At 38.7% G+C, this 21,096-nt stretch overlaps 1 protein-coding gene across 2 annotated transcripts in view; it reads left to right on the forward strand.

The window, feature by feature from the left end:
- nlgn2a (neuroligin 2a) overlaps nucleotides 1-18,002 on the forward strand; it is a 170,999-nt gene extending 152,997 nt beyond the window's left edge. For both annotated transcript variants that reach the window (XM_059525030.1, XM_059525025.1), the window contains 5 exons: nucleotides 8,637-8,822; nucleotides 10,291-10,556; nucleotides 11,387-11,546; nucleotides 12,164-12,530; nucleotides 13,932-18,002. In XM_059525030.1, the coding sequence (XP_059381013.1) occupies nucleotides 8,637-8,822; nucleotides 10,291-10,556; nucleotides 11,387-11,546; nucleotides 12,164-12,530; nucleotides 13,932-14,763 (1,811 nt within the window). In that variant the 3' untranslated portion in view covers nucleotides 14,764-18,002. The remainder of the gene's footprint in view (nucleotides 1-8,636; nucleotides 8,823-10,290; nucleotides 10,557-11,386; nucleotides 11,547-12,163; nucleotides 12,531-13,931) is intronic.
- Nucleotides 18,003-21,096: the final 3,094 nt, after the last annotated feature.

Genomic DNA, 21,096 nt, shown 5'->3' on the forward strand with positions numbered 1-21,096 from the left:
AATGACCAGATCCTGCCATTAACTATGTAGAAGACATATCTTGTATGTATAGGGCTTATATGTGGATATGAAGAAGCAATACAGGAGACCTATATTTCCTGTATATGCACATATATGCACCTCAATTTTGCCTATATGTGGCATATACGCATATATGCAGCATATATGCAGTATATATACGCATATATGCAGTATATATATGGCATATATGCAGCATATATATTATCATAGTGTATATGTGCATATATGCAGCATATATGTGCATATACACTGCATATAGGTTTCATATATGCGCATATATCCACATATAGGTTCTTTCCATGTGGGAACTTAATTTGACTTTATATAATGAATGCGATTATACACACATTTTAATAAAGCCAGATCAGTTTTTGTAACCAGTGAATACGTTCATTGACTCAAGACATAATATACACTCTTTTTTGCCACCTGCTGGTTTATTTTGTGTAATACGAAGAAATGGTCACTGAACGAATCAGAGAAAGATTCTGAACGAATCATTTTGGTGAACAACTGAAAATGAACGAATCTCTAGAAAGAATCATAATTTCCACCACTACTCTGTAGGACTGATTTCACACATGCTTCAGAACGTGGTCTCGCCAGGGGTGTTCCCAAAAATGCTTGAAGCAGCTCAAATTTTTGAAGGGGAAATTAAGTAGTCAACAGCTGTTTTCTTATGTGTGTACAATATTATCTACAATATTTGTAAAATAGTCTATACTTATTACTTTTGGCCTGGAGGAAAATCTGATCTGCATTTGTATGCATTTTCTTTTTTATAGAATTTTGCGTAAATCCATTCCTAAAGACCTGAAATTTTAATTCATCAGCCTATTTTTGTGGTATCACTTATTTTAGATAAACGCAGATTTACATGTTGATAAGAGGCTCTCTTTCTGTCTAATCAGACAGTTCTTTATTAAAATAGGCAACCGTGTGAACCAGATTCTTTAGCATCTTCCATATCATCATTCTTCTTGCTAAATAGCTTTCATCCTCTTTCTTTCTCAATCTCTCTTTCTTATCTGGTTAGTGTAAAGGATTAACTTAAAAATATGAAACTGTGGGATTCTAATCTGTATTTATGAGCCATTTGTTTTTATAGATGATCATTTCTAAATGTCAGCCTGTTGCTAAATATCATGAAAGTTTTGTGAATTCTGAAAGGCTCAACAGTAGTACAGTCATTGTGTGTGAGTACATATCTTTCTCTTTCTTTCCGTGCTGAAATATTCCCAATAATGAAGAAAAACATTTTGACATTAATGTATAATGTATTGTATTCATTTATTTATAGTGTGAGTTATGAATGCATGAGTCCATCGCTTTCACTCCCATCATAGAAACTCTGGAAATTTTGACTGGCAGCTTTTTTAGGACAAATGGGGGAAAAAAATTAAGTAGCAGATATACTATAATATATAGTAAAATATATAGTAAATAAAACTTGTGTAGTTTTATGGCTTTATAGGCCATTGTGGATGGACTGATCAATCTTTTTTTTTTGCTATATTTTCATAACAATTAAGCATTTTTCCACCAAAAATTCGTATTATCACAATGCATAAAAATTACTGCTCACATATTTAAATGTGAGAATAAAAAAAATTATTGTTTTCATTTTAAACCTATTATGGTAATGATAATTGTTTATTAAAAAAAATGTAATTCATTTTTGTAATAAAAAAAAGTTAATTGTAACATAGTCCTATAATTGTAATATAATCTTATTATTATAATTCTTGAATTTTACAATTCGTCTGTGATTTTGGGGGTTGAATATAACCCAGACTTTCATGACAGATTCACCTGAATAAGTCAACACAGTTCTGACCCTTTGACTGTCCAGCCAGCATCTCCATGTCCAGATCCTCCAGATTTTTTCGCCAAACAGATGTAGCCTCATATTCTTGGCCCCCTTCATTTCATGCTTATCAGCACACACGGCTTGTTATCAGACAGATTTATTCAAATATTCGCCACATTCGGCACAAACAGCTACAATCTGCAGCATCAAAATGAATTGTAGTTTATCATATCATTTGCATTTTTTAATTATGCTGCAAGGCTAAAAGGCAGGGGAAAGAATGAGAGGGTATGAGTGGAAAAAGATTTGTTTGAGAGCTGTTGGCCTGAGTGCCATGAAAGTAAAGAGAAAGAGGAGGGAATGTTCAGAGCTGTGGGAGGAAATGCAGCGTGGGATCACAGGAAGTCAAGCAGCCACTAAAGCATGATGCTGCCCGGACAGTCTCAGGGAAGCGGTCACGAGGGGTCAGTCTCACACATTGCAGAACAAAATGTGACAGTAATGCACAAAAGTTCAGAAGAGATAGAGAAAGACAGAGTCAGGATGTTAAGAGATGGTATTTATGGTTCAAGCGCCATCTGTTAAACACAAAGGAGCTAGTATGTTAATTATTAATCATTAACCATCCTCCGTTCCACCCACAGTCCTCTCATCTCAAAATAAAATGTATTATTTAATTTACTGATTCACAAAGTTGACATTTCCGTCCAGCCTTTTTTGTTTTCAAGTGATTCTTAGCAAAGGATCAGAACAGTCAGGCCTGTCTATCTATCTATCTATCTATCTATCTATCTATCTATCTATCTATCTATCTATCTATCTATCTATCTATCTATCTATCTATCTATCTATCTATCTATCTGTCTGTCTGTCTGTCTGTCTGTCTGTCTGTCTGTCTGTCGGTCTTTTAATCTATCTAGTGTTTTTCTGTCTATAAAACCTCAACAAATTGTTTTTTTTACTTTTTTATAAACTTTACAGCAATTATTAAGGTTTCACTTTACAAAGTTGCTGTTATTGTTCAAATTAACAGTTATACAAATGTATTCACAATTAATTGTAATTCTACTTATTTTCATTATTTTAAATTTAAATTGCAATTCTGCTCGCTGTATGTGTAACGATCATTAGCTGGAGTGCCCATAAACTCCAATAGAGGGCACTCCACTCAGGACTCTGGCATTTTTGTTTCCATCCCCTTTTTCGAACGCCATTTCTCATCCTGCCTCATTCCTGGGACTGATTGCACACACACACCTGCATCTAATTACACACAGTATGATACCTCATTTCAAACATAGGAAATTAATTGATATTTCAATGGCATGCTCTATTCAGTTCTGAATGAGGCACACATACACACATTAAAACAGTGCAAGCCTGGTAGATTGTGTTTAAATGTGTGTTGTTTTATCTGGAGTGAGTGTTCAGATGCATAATGCCTTCACTCTTTTCTAAAGCTCTGATACTGCACACGGACTGTGGCGGCCCCACTGGCATTTAGAGCACCTGTGGAGGTGTGTGTACGAGCGTTTGTGTGCTCTGTGTTCCATCATGCAGTGCCGGACTACAAATGCCCACTGTCACCCCTATTTCACTCCCCATTACGCTGGGCAGGAGGGCTAGTGGAGTGTGTGAGGGCACAGCAAATGAGAGTAAATGGAAGCGGGAGGGAGAGAGAGAGAAAGAGAACTAAAAAGAATCAGACAGAGAAATAGAAAGCTAAAGAAGATCCCAACCCATTATTTTGGTCCACATCTCGTCCTAACAGAGCAGTTATACAGATCCATCACACATCTCTGTGCTTACATTCAGCAAACAGTTTCTATAGCAGTCCCATGTGTTTATCCCTTCCATCTGTTGTTGCATGTAGTGTACAGTATGTGTGCATCTGTGCATGTGTGTGTGTGTGTGTGTGTGTGTGTGTGTGTGTGTGTGTGTGTGTGTGTGTGTGTGTGTGTGTGTGTGTGTGTGTGGCTTTTTCAGTCATGTCCCTGCAAGCACAGTGGGAATCACACCAGAGAACTGTGAGCAACCACACACACATACATATAAACACCCACTAGCGCACAGTATGTCGTAAAGCATTCATTTATTCAAAAAGCAGCAGTGCATTACTCCTGATGTTATTCAAGTTATTCAATGCTGCGTGAGCTTATTCTTATAAATTTGCTATATATAGGCCTATATATTTTTAGGTGCATTGTTTTTACGTTGCCATTTATAGCAACAACATGTGGAGTCAGTCAGATGATGCCACACAGGTGGGCAGCATGGTATGGGATGTCATTCCTGTTATGCAGTGCCTTTAAAACTCTGTATGCTTAAGCATGAAATAAACCAGCTAATGCCTTAAAACATCATTGTTTTACCACCTGAAATTATATTGTCCCTTCCTGAGGATGATGTCTTTAAACAACTAGCTTATATAAAGAGAAATGACAAAAGACTAACAGGATGGAAAGTGATATTAAGTGATAAAATGATTAACTAAATGAAAATGCACAAGAAAACATGTTTTGTTTGAAACATGTTTGAAAAAATTATGAGACACCTGGAAAATTTCTTAATATATTGCCTATGTCAGAAGTTTAATATTGTAGCAAACACAGCAAGATCTGCTTAACGTGGTATATTGATCCCATGTTCCCTTAGTTGTGATATTGTGAAAAATGTAACTAATGTGATTTCCATCTTTAGAAATGTTGTCCACAAAAAAAGGCGTTTACTGTTTTATCCACTATGTTAAGACATAACATGAAAATGTCATTACTGTATAATGACCCATCAGTTCAGTCTGTTGGTTTCCTATTCATTGGTTGAAATACATGCAGAATTTATACAGACATTGTTTTTTTTTCTGTTCAAATCTTGGCATTTAGAAAATGATTCAAAAATGTCAAATGTCAGAAAAGGTGTAATTTCACATAATGATGATATAAAATAATTGGTTGTGCTGTATTGCAAATGCAAATGATCTCTTTAAAGCCATTATAGGAAATGTCACCTAAGGCCTTTCATGCCGTTCAACAGGCATTGTGCACATATACACATAACATACAAACATATGACAAACATACACACACACACACACACACTTCACCAGGATAATGTGGTTGACAGAGCCTAGAAAATTATGATAATGAAGATAAATTTAAAGCAGAAGATGTCAAAGGGTGAAATCAGTAATGACCGTGGTGGTTTTAAGGGCTGCTCACAAAGCTTAGGCCAAAAAAACAATTTAACTTTGTTATTTTAAAGTTTACAAGGAGATTTTGAGGCCAACTGATATGTTTGAGCAAGAGGTTGCATTATATTGGCAAATCATTTGACTGATGTGAGAGATCTACCAAAGGTGATGTAATAAATCTAAACAGCCACCTCATTTCCGCAACTGATGCACTTTTTTTTCTACGTTTTGTCTATTTTGATGCTCTTTGAGGAATTATCCAAATATCTGTCTTTCCATTCTGCGTGTGGATGTGGACTGCATGCTAATAGTGTATTGAGGGGTTGGAATTGATTAAAAATTGTCAGAATAATGGTTCACTTTGGGAGCAATTCACTAAGAATGAATCATGTGCCACTGTTAGCACCGTTTATTTCATTGTGCTGTTTTGAGTTGCTTTAGCACCCAATTCACTGAAGAAATAATGCAAATCAAGCAATGGTATGACGGCTCCATCGTTCGATCAAGCACATGCTTAACTGGCACTACTTTTAGTGGATTTGCCTCTTATGCTTTCAATAAGAATCGACGTGAATTAGACAACATTTTTCTAAGGCATCCATTTCAAAGACCTTTTTAATTAAACTAGCAGAATGAAATTGTGTACATCATATATAAACATTAAGCATATTAACAAATTTATGAATTATTTGCTGAAAAATTAATTCTGCTTGTGTTAGAATGTATTTAATGGTTACAATGTGTTTGTGATTTGATGGAGGACTCTGTGTTTGACAGGTTCGTTTTCTAGTTTTCTTGTTGTAAATAATGTGTGTGTGTGTGTGAGTGTGTGTGTGTGTGTGTGTGTGTGTGTGTGTGTGTGTGTGTCATATCAGGACACAACTCTGTATAATGACATGGGTATGACACAGGTATTACAAGGAGAGGGTGACTTATGAGGACATAACCCATGTCCCCATTTTTCAAAACGCTTAAGAATCATACAGAATGAGTTTTTTTGAGAAAGTAAAAATGCACAAAGTTTCCTGTGAGGGTTAGGGTTGGTGTAGGGCCATAGAATATACAGTTTGTACAGTATAAAAACCATTACGCCTATGGGATGAACACACTTTTCACAAAAACAAACGCGTGTGTGTGTGTGTGTGTGTGTGTGTGTGTGTGTGTGTGTGTGTGTGTGTGTGTGTGTGTGTGTGTGTGTGTGTGTGTCATATCAGGACACAACTCTGTATAATGACATGGGTATGACACAGGTATTACAAGGAGAGGGTGACTTATGAGGACATAACCCATGTCCCCATTTTTCAAAACGCTTAAGAATCATACAGAATGAGTTTTTTTGAGAAAGTAAAAATGCACAAAGTTTCCTGTGAGGGTTAGGGTTGGTGTAGGGCCATAGAATATACAGTTTGTACAGTATAAAAACCATTACGCCTATGGGATGAACACACTTTTCACAAAAACAAACGCGTGTGTGTGTGTGTGTGTGTGTGTGTGTGTGTGTGTGTGTGTGTGTGTGTGTGTGTGTGTGTGTGTGTGTGTGTGTGTGTGTGTGTGTGTGTGTGTGATTATGGTTATTTTATTCATAGCAAATGATGATCATGTCAAGTCACAACCATCTATCACTCTGTGATAGATAAATCTACATTGTTAACTGTCCTTCCACAACCATAATCTGACCTCTCTTATCTCTCACCCTCAGACTGTCACACAGTATTTATGAATTCAGGTAGTGTCATCATATTCACAGAAGTCCAGCAGAAAAGTCATAGGTGAGAAGAGTAAGAAGAGTTGAGTGTATGTGCTCATGCATTTTTGAGAAGTGAGAACCAGCCATCTGAAAGCTGAGAGATGAACTTCCACGGGCAGTGTATGGATGAAGGAAGGCATCAAGGCACATCAGAGTTCAATGTTTGCATAACATTGTCATCTAAGATGCCATCAGTCTTTTTAGTTTTTCCTAGTCTATATCATATAAGACTGAGAATAGGGTGGTTGAAATCTGTAAATTTTTTTACTTTATTTTTTGAAAGAAATTAATATTTTAGTCAGCGTAGACACATTCAGAGGCTCAAAAAATAACATTGTTGCAAAAAAAAAATGAACGTTTTATTCATCCAAGAATCCAGAAAAAAATGTATCATGTTTTCCCCAAAAATATTGCACACAACTTTTTCAGCATTGATAGCAATAAGAAATGTTTTTTTGATCAGCAAACCAGCTTATTAAAATGATCTGAATAATGACTGCCCAGGAAGTAGGTTTCATCAGAAGACACCTTTATCCAGAAGTGTTATCTGACTGGGCACAAATGCAGAAAGGCCGTTAGTTTTGATCTCTGTCTTGTATTAGGCAGTTTGATACAGGCCTTTTATTTCCATTGAAATATTTCTACATGCGCAAGATATGCTTCTGTGTGTGTGTGTGTGTGTGTGTGTGTGTGTGTGTGTGTGTGTGTGTGTGTGTGTGTGTCAGACTTTGATCAGTAAAGTTCCTGGTGACTTGGAGGCAGATGAAACAGTTTTTCCAAATTAGAGCACCCACTCATTCACCCTCTATCTCAGACATGCCCCTCTCTCTCTCTCTCTCTCTCTCTCTCTCTCTCTCTCTCTCTCTCTCTCACTTTCATTCCTACCCTGCTGTTATCAGACATTTGACTAAATAAGACCAATGGTGAACCACCGAAACAAATGTATTTTGTTCGTTTGTTTTCAGTCCACTATGTTTCTTTTTCATTTTTATGATTTACTGCTAAACAATGGCAAACTGATGGTATTATTGCACTCTCTATTAGGGATGGTAAGATTCACAGAGTGTGCATAAGATTCAAGTTGCCATTTGTATCCCCATGCATCAATTCTTAAATATTTGCATCGGTAAAACACTATTTATTTATATGTGATTATTAGTAGATGCACTTCACAACAAATACTTTGTGACCAACATTTTATATGTAGATTGTTTTCTCCTCTCTAATCGTGTTCTCTCATCACCATTGCTGCTATGTAAATATGATATTTCACAGCACTGCTGATTTGTTGTACCATATTGAATTCTATAACATCATATTTTTTCCATTGCATCATATTGCTTTGAATTGCATTGTGCTGAATCAAATCGAAATCGGATTGCACTGCATCATAACAAGGGTGTATCGTATCGGTAGCTGCTTCATATGTATCTTTAATGTATTGTATCGTTGGCTATGCATTGAGGTGCGTATCGCATCAGCCTGTTATGAAGATGCACGTCCCTACTCTCTATCAATTATTTTAATATTTTTATATTCTATAAGGTATTTTTTTACTATTGTTTATACATTTTTATTGTTTATGTGCTTTTGTGATTTTTAATAGCTTTTTAAATGTCATTTATTATTTATAACATTTATTTGTTATAGTTTTAGTAATTTCAGTACTTACATTTCTCATTTTCATGTTTTTCATAATATTGATATTTCATAATATTGATATTTTATTTTATATCAGCTGTATTTCAATGGCCAAATGCAGTTTGTAATAGTTTTAGCTAACAATTATATAACTACTCTCCATTAACAAATCGGTCTGTTTTTTTTCCTTTCCCCCTTTCTTCTGTTTCTCCTCTACTGTACTCTAGGTTTTCTTAGCACAGGAGATCAGTCTGCTAAAGGGAACTATGGCCTGTTGGATCAAATCCAGGCCTTGCGTTGGCTGAATGAGAATATTGGACACTTTGGTGGCGATCCTGAACGGATCACGATCTTTGGCTCTGGGGCTGGAGCGTCTTGTGTCAACCTACTCATCCTGTCCCACCACTCTGAGGGTAAGACGTGTGTGTGTGTGTGTGTGTGTGTGTGTGTGTGTGTGTTAATGCTTTAACAGACTAATACTATCCCTGCAGGTTTCCATCTCATTATTAATGCTGTGTGCATGTGTGTGTGTGTTACCTCACAACATGTCTCACCGTCCTGTCTAACTGTGTTCTGTTGCATTGCTCGTCAAAAACGTCCAGCTTTACCCACATCTTCACCATCACTGTCATCCTCACCTAACATCAATCCTACAGCCCTCAACTGTCAGTCACACCAGGTAAGTCATGACAGTTTTTACCCTAGAGAAACCAGTCATGTTATTTCCCTGTAAGGAGCCCAAGCCAACTGAAACAGGAGGAGATACACAAATAAAGGTATGTAGGTAAGTCTTAAAGGGACAGTCCACCTAAAAATGACCATTCTGTCAAGTTTCCTCGCCTTCATGTCATGTCACACAAAAGAAGATCATCTGAAGAATGTTAGTAACTGAGCACTTTATAGATAGAAAAATTGATACAGATGAATGTTCATTTTTTTGTGGACTGTCCCTTTAAGGTTAAGTAAGTGGATAGAGTTTACTGAAGTGGGGCAAATAAATAAATAAAAAATGAGCAACTCTTAACTAAATGTCTGTTTGTGTGCCTGTTTGGATAAGCTAGGTAAAGAGAAAAGAACAGGCGTGTTAGCAGAGACAAAGCTACAGTAGCTCAATATTGATTTCTCTGGGAAAGGTAACATGCTCTTCAATAATTAAAAAGACAGAAAGAAAAGAAGGAGGGCAGAACAAGGAAAAGACGAGCCCTTTGGAAATAAGTCTGCACTCTTCTCTTGAGAGTAAGAAAAAGGCTTTGTTTGTAAAGTGTTTGTAAGTGAAAAGGCTACAAGAGAATAATAGATTTACTGTTATTATGTCAATGCAAGATGGAATTAGTACAATGCTTCCTCAGTAATCACTGAAAAATGTTGTTTGTGCCAAACCCCGATCCTTATTTTCTTCTGTTCTCAGTTTTTCAATGATTTAATTCCAGCTGACCCTGTGTTAAGCGCTACTGGAATTGAAAAAAAAAATATATCCAATTAACAAGCCCTGGATATAATGATATACAAAATAGCATTTAAATAACCATACTACTTGTGGAAAACTTTTTAAAAATCAAGTTTAAAAAAATAATTTTGCTAATTAGTATGCATGTAGCTTTTATGACCTCGTATTATATTTGAGACTACATGAGATATATTTACTTAATTTGGCACACATCAGGACTAGTGGAAATGATGACAAATTATGGTGGTAACCAGTTACAAGACAATTTCCATTATTTCATTCAAATATATTTAAAAAATAACATTTTGATGTTTAAAAAGAAAAATCCATGGGTGTTATGCATCAACGACCGTGTATGTATAAACCAGGTATATGATGTATGCAGGTTTTCTTCTGTGTAGTGAACAGCTTGTTATTGTTCCCTCTCATCCCAGGCCTGTTTCAGAGAGCCATCGCTCAGAGTGGTACAGCCATCTCCAGCTGGTCCATTAGCTACCAGCCCTTGAAGTACACTAAGATTCTGGCCCGTAAAGTGGGATGCACATATGGGGAGACCGCAGACCTGGTGGATTGTCTCCGCAGGAAAAATTTCAGAGAGTTGGTGGATCAGGACATCCAGCCGGCCCGCTACCACATTGCATTTGGACCCGTGATGGACGGAGACGTTGTGCCAGATGACCCCGAGATCCTGATGCAGCAGGTGATATTCAGATTACTTTCATTTGTGGGGAAGGTTTCCATTTTTTTGCTAAAAATATACCCCAGAGACTTCAGACTGGTTTTGTGCTCCAGGGTCACATATACGGTTAAAACTACTTTTAGGAGACCACCCAAACTACCTTTTAAACCAAATCTTAGTGAGGTTTCAAGCACAGGTTTTTGAATAAAGCTTCATCAGATCTACTTTTGTAACTGCAGACTTAATGTTTAAAGAAAACGAGTGACACCATATACTTTTGAAATGTCATCATATGCTATATCATGTTCTACAACAATGACATATAAGTGGGCAATTCTTCAGTTAAAGTCAGTCACTTCTTAAATCATTTATACTTTTTTCTTTCTGTTTAATGTATACATTTTTATTAATGAATGATACTCATAATCTTTCAAATGTTTGCTTCTTATTTCGCATTTAAATGTAACGAAGACCAAAATAATTGGGTGTTTGAGGATGGAATTTCAGGATTTTCAGATCTCGGGAAAAGGTCCTTTTTTAAGATCTCATGAAAAAGTGCAAAGAAAAATTGCTACAGGTGTTAACACTTTTTATACATTTATTAAAGTCTAGGTATAGGGGACAACCCTAACATAATGAAATTCTATCTAATTAAATATGTCTAAAATAGGAATGTTTAATTAAATATACACGACTAAGTTTAAAGCTACTATAATCTACCCTTTAAACTAAGTTCTAAGTTCATTAAAATCAGTCTAGTTAACCAAAGTTGAAGAACAACTGCCATATATGGAAGAAATCTTTTTCTTGCAGCTAGTTTGTCAGAGAATGTTGAATTCTGTCTCCACTAGGGGGAGTTCTTGAACTACGACCTTCTGATTGGTGTAAATCAGGGAGAGGGGCTGAAGTTTGTGGATGATGGGGGCACTGAGAGTGAAGAGGGCATTTCAGCTGCAGCTTTTGACTACACCATCTCCAACTTTGTGGATAACCTCTATGGCTATCCTAAAGGTAAGATCTTAAGTCCCCTGTTCATTTGACTTTTATTTTTCTTGCCTGTTTTAAAATTATCATTACAAAGTAAACATCTAGATTTCTATATCAAGCATATTCCATGTTAAACTGTGCCAGAGTTTGACTTTTTGTCCGGGTGAAAAAAAAATGGGGTTTTAGATTCAATTCTCCTGAATACAGGTGTAATGCAGAGCAGTCTTTGTTATTCTTATGTTGATTTTGCCAAGTGAAGACTCAAGTCTGTTAGGGTAGACATCATTCTGACTTTTAATGAGGGACAATGCTGAGTACAACAATAAAATTAGTACAGCAGGCTACTAAATATTCTGCTTACTCTTGATTAGGTGCTGTTGTTAACATTTTCCACCAGAGGTCGATAAAAGACAAGTAATGTCACCCAGCATGCTCTTTTATGGACAGTATGTGACCTGTAATGTGGAAATTGTATGTCTGGTATTTAATGTGCACTATTAAATATTGTTGTTTTTACAAACAACCTGCATTAATGGGTGAATTTCTCCAAGTTCACAAGACAAACATATTTATATAGCCTACACACTTAAATGCTCTTGTCAGTTCTTTCTTTACTGTAATTATTCTCTGTATTTTTGTAGGTAAAGACATCCTGAGGGAGACTATTAAGTTCATGTACACAGACTGGGCAGACCGAGACAATGGTGAAATGCGGCGCAAGACTCTCCTGGCATTGTTCACAGATCACCAGTGGGTGGCTCCAGCCGTAGCTACTGCCAAGCTCCACGCAGACTACCAGTCTCCTGTCTACTTCTACACCTTCTATCACCACTGCCAGACCGAGACGCGACCCGAGTGGGCAGACGCTGCTCACGGGGATGAGATACCATATGTGTTTGGTGTGCCCATGATCGGAGCAACAGACCTCTTCCCTTGCAACTTTTCCAAAAATGATGTCATGCTTAGCGCTGTGGTGATGACTTACTGGACCAACTTTGCCAAGACCGGGTGAGTCTGAATATGCTAAATATTCTTTTTTTCTTTCTATCTTTCTGTTTAAATAGCTTAATTATAGTCATGACACATTTCTTTGAAATGACAGTAAAATAATTCTAAAAACGTCTTATTTCCATGTTTTTTTTTTTGGACAATATGGCAAAAAATATCATCATGCATTTCTTTCCATATCATTCAATATAGATTAGGGTTAGGTCTGGATATTCATTTCATACAATTAATAGGGAAGGAAATTCCTCATGTTTCTTAGACCTCGGGAACGACTGTAAACAAGTTATGACAGAGTTTTATTTTCACTGAATTTCATAAATTTTACATTAAAAATGGTGTCATCATAAAATGAATTCAGAAATATAAAAAATAATTTACAACCCAATTAATTTTTATTGTGGGTGAAAGAAGGTGCTGCACAACAGAATTTGTATGCTGTATAAATTAAAACATGGTTGAAAAAATATCTTGATTGTATGATATTCATTAAAACTAGGTAAGAAAATTACTTTGAGAAGTAACCTACATTTTACTAGAAAACCCTAGTGAAAAAAATAATGTTCTGTAGTCAACATTTAAAGAGGTTAGTCAAATTGAAAGACAACGCATTTTAGCTTTTATGACAACTTTGATGAAGGTTTTGAAATTACATTTATTTCATAATTACAGTTCAAATCTATTAAAATATTTACTGGCATATGGCTTGAAACCTGCTGATATAAAAATTATAATTAAACTTTATTTGGAGTACTACTTGTGTACATTGCACATTTCTTAATATGAAGCCTAAAATGAGTTTTAATGTCACTGTTGGTGAGGGCTTTATGATATTTGATTAATATCTCTCTTTAAATGCAAGATATTTGAAGTGTACCAATAATATACTTGCAATATTTACACTTTAGCGCAATCAAATATACCTCAGTATATCTTTAGTTGGATTTCTTTAAGTATACCAGTTTAGTACACTTAAAAGTACAATCGCAGGGTATTTTTATTAAGCACATAAATATGTAAATGTATTTCTAGTATACTTAGCATTAAATAAATGTAGATTTATTTTTCACTAAAGGGAGAAGTAATATATTTCTGTCAATGTCAGCGTAAGCCAAATCTTTATTTTGGCAGCTTGACGTTGAGACCTTGAGTTCCAGTGTTCCAGATTGTCTAGATGTTGGCTAAATATTGAACATTTCTCAAAGGCTTATTATATTGTGATTTTCTTTTTCCTAATGAATATCAAAATCTTTTATCACCTGGCTCCGAATTCTAATCGCAGTTCTGTATCCTGCTTTAAATTCCAATTTGATTTAAAAAGGCTTCTCAGTTGAGAGAAAAAAAAAACATCGGTTTGGAATTCATTAAAATACCCTTTTGACACAAGATATCTGTTTTCTCTAGGGATCCCAACTTGCCTGTTCCTCAGGACACCAAGTTCATCCACACCAAACCCAACCGCTTTGAGGAAGTGATCTGGACCAAGTTCAACTCCAAAGACAAGCAGTATCTCCACATTGGCCTGAAGCCTCGCATCCGGGACAACTACCGAGCGAATAAGGTGGCCTTTTGGCTGGAACTGGTTCCTCACCTCCACAACCTTCACGAGGAGGTCTTCAGCACCGCCACAACCCGGCTGCCTCCAGGAACCGCCCGCACCCCACCCTGGAAGGGTCAGGGACCTCGTACCACACGCCATCCCATCCCAACCTTCCCTACAGAATCGGACCCAGACAGCTCAGAGCCCCCTCGATTCCCTCCCTTCCCAAGCGACACCCGGGACTACTCTACAGAACTGAGCGTGACGGTAGCTGTCGGTGCATCGCTCCTCTTCCTCAACATCCTTGCCTTCGCCGCACTTTACTACAAACGCGACAAACGGCACGAGATGCGACGGCACCGACTGTCCCCGCAGCGAGGTGTACCTGCTAATGACTTAGCACACAGCCAAGAAGAAGAGATCATGTCCCTGCAAATGAAGCACTCGGAGCACGACGCACACCATGACATGGAGCCGCTGCGACCCCATGATATTTTACGTCCCTCATGTCCACCCGATTACACATTGGCACTTCGACGGGCACCCGACGATGTTCCGCTCATGACCCCCAATACTATCACCATGATTCCCAGCACCATTACTGGCATGCAACCCCTTCATGCCTTCAACACTTTCCCTACAACCACCGGCCACAACAACACCTTACCCCACCCTCACTCCACCACCCGTGTATAGTAGTGCCCCCAGACGAGAGGACTAGCTCTCATACATATCCAGTTTTCTCTCTCTGCCCACCTTTTCAAGCTCCTGAACTTCTTGAGCAGTGACAGCGCATCCTGTCGGCGTTCTCATAGACACAATCAAGGATTCGTAGAAGTTGTACACACTAGAGGAGCTCAATGGTGAGCAACAGATTTGGTCGGCAGTGACAAGTCATCAGCCTCGTACTGGATTCAACTAGCTGTTTGTTTTTACACATTGTTCTTAAAGAAACTGGGCGTCAGTGATTGACTAAGCTGATCCGATGTCATAAGGAGAATTGGGGACATTTACCCACTTTTCTTCTCTCAGTAAATTGGCAGAGTGCAGATTTCATCCATCCTTTTGTTATTCCATTAGCAGCCCATCGCTGTCTGTCTGAATGTGATCTGTGTCCTTGGGTTATGTTTTACATGAATCATAGGGGCATTCGATAAAAGCGGAAGCTGGATATGTTGTGTTTTCCTGCAGTTTTGTGTCAAGTATTAAACCATTCCTTGTAACAAGACACAAAGAGAGAAAATGACAGCATCTGACAGAAGACGAAAACAAAAGTGCCAACATCCTCTCTTTTTTTTTTTTTCTCGCTCTCGCTCTGCACTGTGCGTGTCATTTTATCACACATATTTGACTTGGCTATGTGTTGTTTCTTAGGAAGATTTTTGTATGTAAAAATATAAAGACAAATATATAAAAGAATGATTTAAATATATATTTACATGGATTGCTCTGTGGGATCTATGCATGAAATATTTTAAAGCACCAAGAAGGACTTTTTTTGTTTATTTGTTTGTTTTTGTTTTTGAAGTTTGCTTGCTTCTCCTTCTCTGCAGTGGTATTTTCATCAGTATTAGTCCAAATGTAACCTCCTCAGTCTGACCACTCTATAGGACAGTAACCTCTCTCTGTATCCAGAGAGCTATCGACAATATTCTTTTTAATGCTTTTTGACATTCATATACAGATGTTGGTGCTATTATTTGACCATCAACCATGTAGTGCTCTTCCAGAGCCATCTGGGATGGTCCGAACAGTTGCATAAATACAGCAAATGCACATGTACAATACAGATGATGCTCTTACACCTCAGCCCATCTTTCTCTCTCTCTGTGGCCTCTCTCGTTCTATCTCTGTCCTTATTCTTTCAGTTCAACACCATTTGGTTTTTGCCAACCAAGTTTAATAAGCATCTTTTTGTGTACTTGTGCGTGTGCACACATAACGAGAGTGTGTTTTCTAGGCAATAGCCAGGTGTCCTGTACATTTGTGGGTAATGTGAATGTATGAGGTAAGAGAATATGTGACGGAGAGACGCAGCGAGAGAAGGGAAATCCTCATAACACAGAAATCTGTGGCCCTCTATCATTCAGGAAAACCTACCTGGCCATTTAACATACTAAATATTTGGGAATAGACTGGAAGCACTGCTAATATCAGTTTGATGTGTTCACCCACATCTCTACATATCCCACATCTGTCTGCACTGCACACTTTTTGACAAGGTTATGACAAGCACAGCAAATAGTGGTGGCAAACCAGATCTTTATAATGAAAAATCATACAGATTAAAAGAACGGTAAAAGAATGAATGGCTCAGAATCACTGGACAGTAGCTGTGGGATAAACATGATCACTTATGTTCTCTTGCCGTGTTATTTTTCTGCCACTGCTGTGTCTCGGGTGGATGACGGATTGTGAAATGCGTTTGTCTCACTGTTGGCTCCAGTGTATTGAGCCTGAGATGCCCAGGACCATCATGATGGAGCAAGAACTAACACCAGTATGCTGCACATAGTACTAAACATGAACAGACTCTAATTTCTGAGCAAACATGCTGGAGGTTCATTCATGAATACAGAACTTTCTTCTGCGGCGTGGACTGAAAACAACAACAACCGGACAATAAACGAAGGGAGATTGTAACAAACATTTGTTTGCAAGTACCTTCTGGAGATCCGAGAGTGTAGGTTGGACCTGTGAATATGTACCATCTGTGGACTTTTGTGTGGTTGTAGGTATAACTGAACTCCATTTGAAACAAACTATGAGGCGTTGACTAGAGCTGCATACAAAACAACCTCAGTTCTAAAAATCAGTAGTTCTGACTCTTTTGTTATTTCTCTTGTTTGTTTTTGGACGCTCAACCACTAGAGTGTAATGTGGTGTTACATACAGAATAAAGAGTCTACATCCATTCCGAGCCATTCATTGGGTCTTCAGTAGGCGTACAATGAGAGAAGGAGAAATAGAAATGAACTGTACATTTTTAAGTGTAAGAACAAATCAACTGAAAATATTTGTAAATATTCAGTTACTTGTTTAAATATTTTGTTTGTTCTTCTTTTCTTTTGGTTTTTGTTTCTGGTTTGAAATACGTTGTGACCAGGACAACAGGTGCAAGTTCTAATTCAGCCACCAGCAAAATTGATGAATCTGATTCGTTAAATTCACTTTCTGCTGCTTCATTTAGTTTTGAGATCAGAGGATGGAGAGGATGTATTGCTCCTATATTTAAGCATAAAGAGATATAAAGAGTGTATTATGTAGCATACCAATGTCACTTGAATCATCACAGCTAGTCATATTTCTGCACAAGTATGATTTCATGTACAAATCCTACCGGTTTTCAAAATTGTTTGATATGGAGATGGACTAGAACATCAAGTTTATTTAAGCAAAGTAAGCACTGGAAACTATGGTGGTTATGAGAAGTTTTTCATCTGCCATGAACTTGTTGTAGCATTGAAGTCTTACCAAAAGGTGTTAGAGATTTTATGAAATATCTAAAATAGGGGGAAAGTATTGTTTTATGGTATCATTTGTACACTTTATTATACATTTTATTTTATTTTTTGAATGAATTAAGCATCTAGTGAAATAATGCCAAATTAAAGGTGCACGAGGATCTGGATATGTCAAGTCTGATGGTTTAAAGATCACTGAATAAATGAAGCACACGTTATTCCTCTAAGAAAATAAAGACATTTTACTGGGTCCTAAAGCAAATTTACACCTGTTGCCCTGTTTTACTATATATATGTTCAGAATCAGAACACCACAGTTGATGAAGAATAAACATGTTAATAATGGATTTTTTTAAAAGAATGGTAAAAAATATATAAATAAGGTGATGATATTTCTCTTTATTTAGAAGTTATTACACACTGTATGCTGTGACTCTGATCTGGAGAACATTAAAGAAATTCATAGTCAGACATCAGACTCTGTTTCCTTTTCATCAAACTACTAATTATTTAAATAACTGATTTGCTTTCCTGTACATCCAAAGAACACCAATGTGATCATATAGCAATATAACTGAGCTACATAGACATACAGAATCAGCAAAATCATTAGCATTAGCATATAACTCATAGGTGTTTGGATCGAGATTAGGATCATTTAACATATAATTGTGCGATACAGTACATAGTATATAACATTTGCATTTATTAGCAAGCACTTAATTCAAAGGCACTGGTTTGTTTAATTTGTTACATTAGTCAAAAATATAACATAATATAACAAAATAAAAAAGTAGTCAAAAATCACAATACATCAATATCAATACATACATGTTTAAAACATTTGTTTTATTCATAGTTTAGAATTAACTAAACTAACTAAAAAGTATTAACTATATATTTTTTGTAGTATATCATTCTTAAGAAATGAAAAGAAAGAAAAACTAAAGTAGATTATTTTGACAACAAACAGGAAGTTAAGAAGAGATTTTCATGAAATAACAAACTGAACCACTAACCTCTAAAACATTTCACCATTGTACTATATGTTGCACAATAGTACAATGTTAAACCGTCTTTCACGTTGATATGATAAACTCATGGTCATTTCCAGTTCCTAAGTGCAAGTATTATTGTTTGTTACTGGAAAATAGCTGAAACCTTTTGGAGGTAATCAATAGCATTTTTCAATCAGTGTGAGAAATCAACAAATCTGTGGTAACTTTCAGCATAATTGTTTATTTGATGCTGAAAGATTCTTTTAAACTGCTTGCTGCTTTGTGATGGATTTCCAGGTCAAAGGTATATCTGGGTCAGGGTATATTCTGGCAAACTGTTTACCAATCACGTTTCACAATCGGCAAAGCAGTTCATGGTACATGCCACTACCAACACGCGATTGTCAGGAGAAAGCAGGCTGGATTCAGGTGCGGGTAAACTCAAGGCTTTATTCACAAAGCGGAGACAGAGAAGAAAGAGTCACGCTCCACAGGTTTCACTCGCAGTGACAGGATGAACAGCAGATGAGTCACGTTTCACAGGATTCACTCGTAGTGACAGGATGAACAGCAGATGAGTCACGTTTCACAGGATTCACTCGTAGTGACAGGATGAACAGCAGAAGCTACTAGGAGCTCTGGGCTTGTAAGAACTAGAGCAGAGAAATGAGCCAAACACACTGGAGCCTGAGGACAAGACACGACAGGGTGAGTACAAAGAACTGCTAGATGATCGGAGCTATTGGAACGAATAACAACAGTCTGACAATAGACAGAGAAACACGGGGAATAATAAAGGGGAAAAAATTAGAAGGACATAGAGAACAGGTGGCGAGCAATTATGGTTAACAACGGGGAACAAGGGAGGCGGGGAAAACACAAACAGGCAGATGTGGTGAGCTGTCACCATCCCAACACACACACCCACACCAAAAAGACAGGTGATTAGCCCCGAGACCCGACAGTACCCCCCCTCCCAGGAGCGTCACCTGGCGCTCTAGGAAGGGGCCTACCTCGATGCCGCCGGAAGTCCTCAATCAACGAGCGGTCCAGAATGTCCCGGGACGGCACCCAACACCTCTCCTCTGGACCATACCCCTCCCAGTCCACAAGATACTGAAACCCCCTGCCGCGGCGCCGCTCATCGAGTAATCTCTTAACCGTATAGGTAGGAGATCCATCCACTAGACGAGGGGGTGGGGGGGTGGGGCGACTGCAAGCAGGATTAAGGGGGGAAGAGAACACAGGCTTGACCCTGGAAACATGAAACACCGGGTGAACCCGACCAAGAGTAGGAGGGAGCTTGAGCCTGATCGCCACCGGACTAACCACCTTGGTGATGCGGAAAGGCCCAATGAATCTGGGTGCCAGCTTACGAGAAGGCGCCCGGAGAGGCAGATCCTTGGTAGAGAGCCAAACCCGTTGACCACACACATAGGTAGGAGGAGAGGACCGGCGACGATCAGCTGCAGCCTTGGTTCTGTCAGAGGCTTGGACCAAAATCCTCCTGACTCTCTCCCAGGTGCGACGGCAGCGCTGGACGAAAGCCAGGGCGGATGGAACCGCTGCGTCGGGTTCCTGTGATGGGAACAGAGGTGGATTATAACCAACAGCACACTCAAAAGGGGACATACCTGACGCGGTCGCAGGAAGGGTGTTATGGGCGTATTCTGCCCAGGAGAGCTGCTGACACCAGGAACTCGGATTGTTGGATGCTAGACAGCGGAGCATTCTTCCTAGATCCTGGTTGGCCCGCTCACACTGCCCATTGGTCTGAGGATGAAAACCAGATGACAGACTAGCAGAGGCCCCAATCTGTCTACAAAATTCCCTCCAGAACCGGGAGACGAACTGGGGACCCCTATCAGAAACCACATCCACCGGTAACCCGTGGAGATGGAAGACGTGATCCACCACCAGTTGGGCGGTCTCCCGGGCGGAGGGTAGCTTGGGCAGGGGAATAAAATGAACCGCTTTGGAAAAGCGATCCACCACCGTGAGAATTACAGTGTTTCCCTTCGACGGAGGAAGCCCAGAGACGAAATCAAGGGCAATGTGTGACCAAGGACGGGAAGGGATAGGGAGAGGATGCAGTAGACCATCAGGAGGGCGATTGACAGGCTTACTTTGGGCACATGTGGGGCAGGCCAACACAAACTGTCTAACATCTGCGGCCATAGTAGGCCACCAAAAACGCTGTCGGATGGCAGACAACGTTCTCCGAATACCTGGATGGCAGACTAACCTGGATGAGTGACCCCACTCAAGGACCTCAGAGTGCAGCGCAGCCGGCACCAGCAACCTGCCCGCCGGACACTCTCCCGGCACCTGCACCCCTCGACCGGCCTCCTCAACTCACTGCTCGATACCCCACGAAAGAGCCCCGACCACCACCCCCTCAGGAAGGATGGCCTCGGCCGCAAACTCCCCCCCCCGGAGCACCGAACAGACGAGAGAGGGCATCAGGCTTGGTGTTCTTTGATCCCGGCCGGTACGAGAGGGTGACATTGAATCTGGCAAAGAAGAGCGCCCAGCGGGCCTGACGCGAGCTCAGCCTCTTGGCCGAA

This window comes from Carassius carassius, chromosome 3 (genome assembly GCF_963082965.1).
Source record: "Carassius carassius chromosome 3, fCarCar2.1, whole genome shotgun sequence".
In the NCBI taxonomy this organism is placed as follows: Eukaryota; Metazoa; Chordata; class Actinopteri; order Cypriniformes; family Cyprinidae; genus Carassius; species Carassius carassius.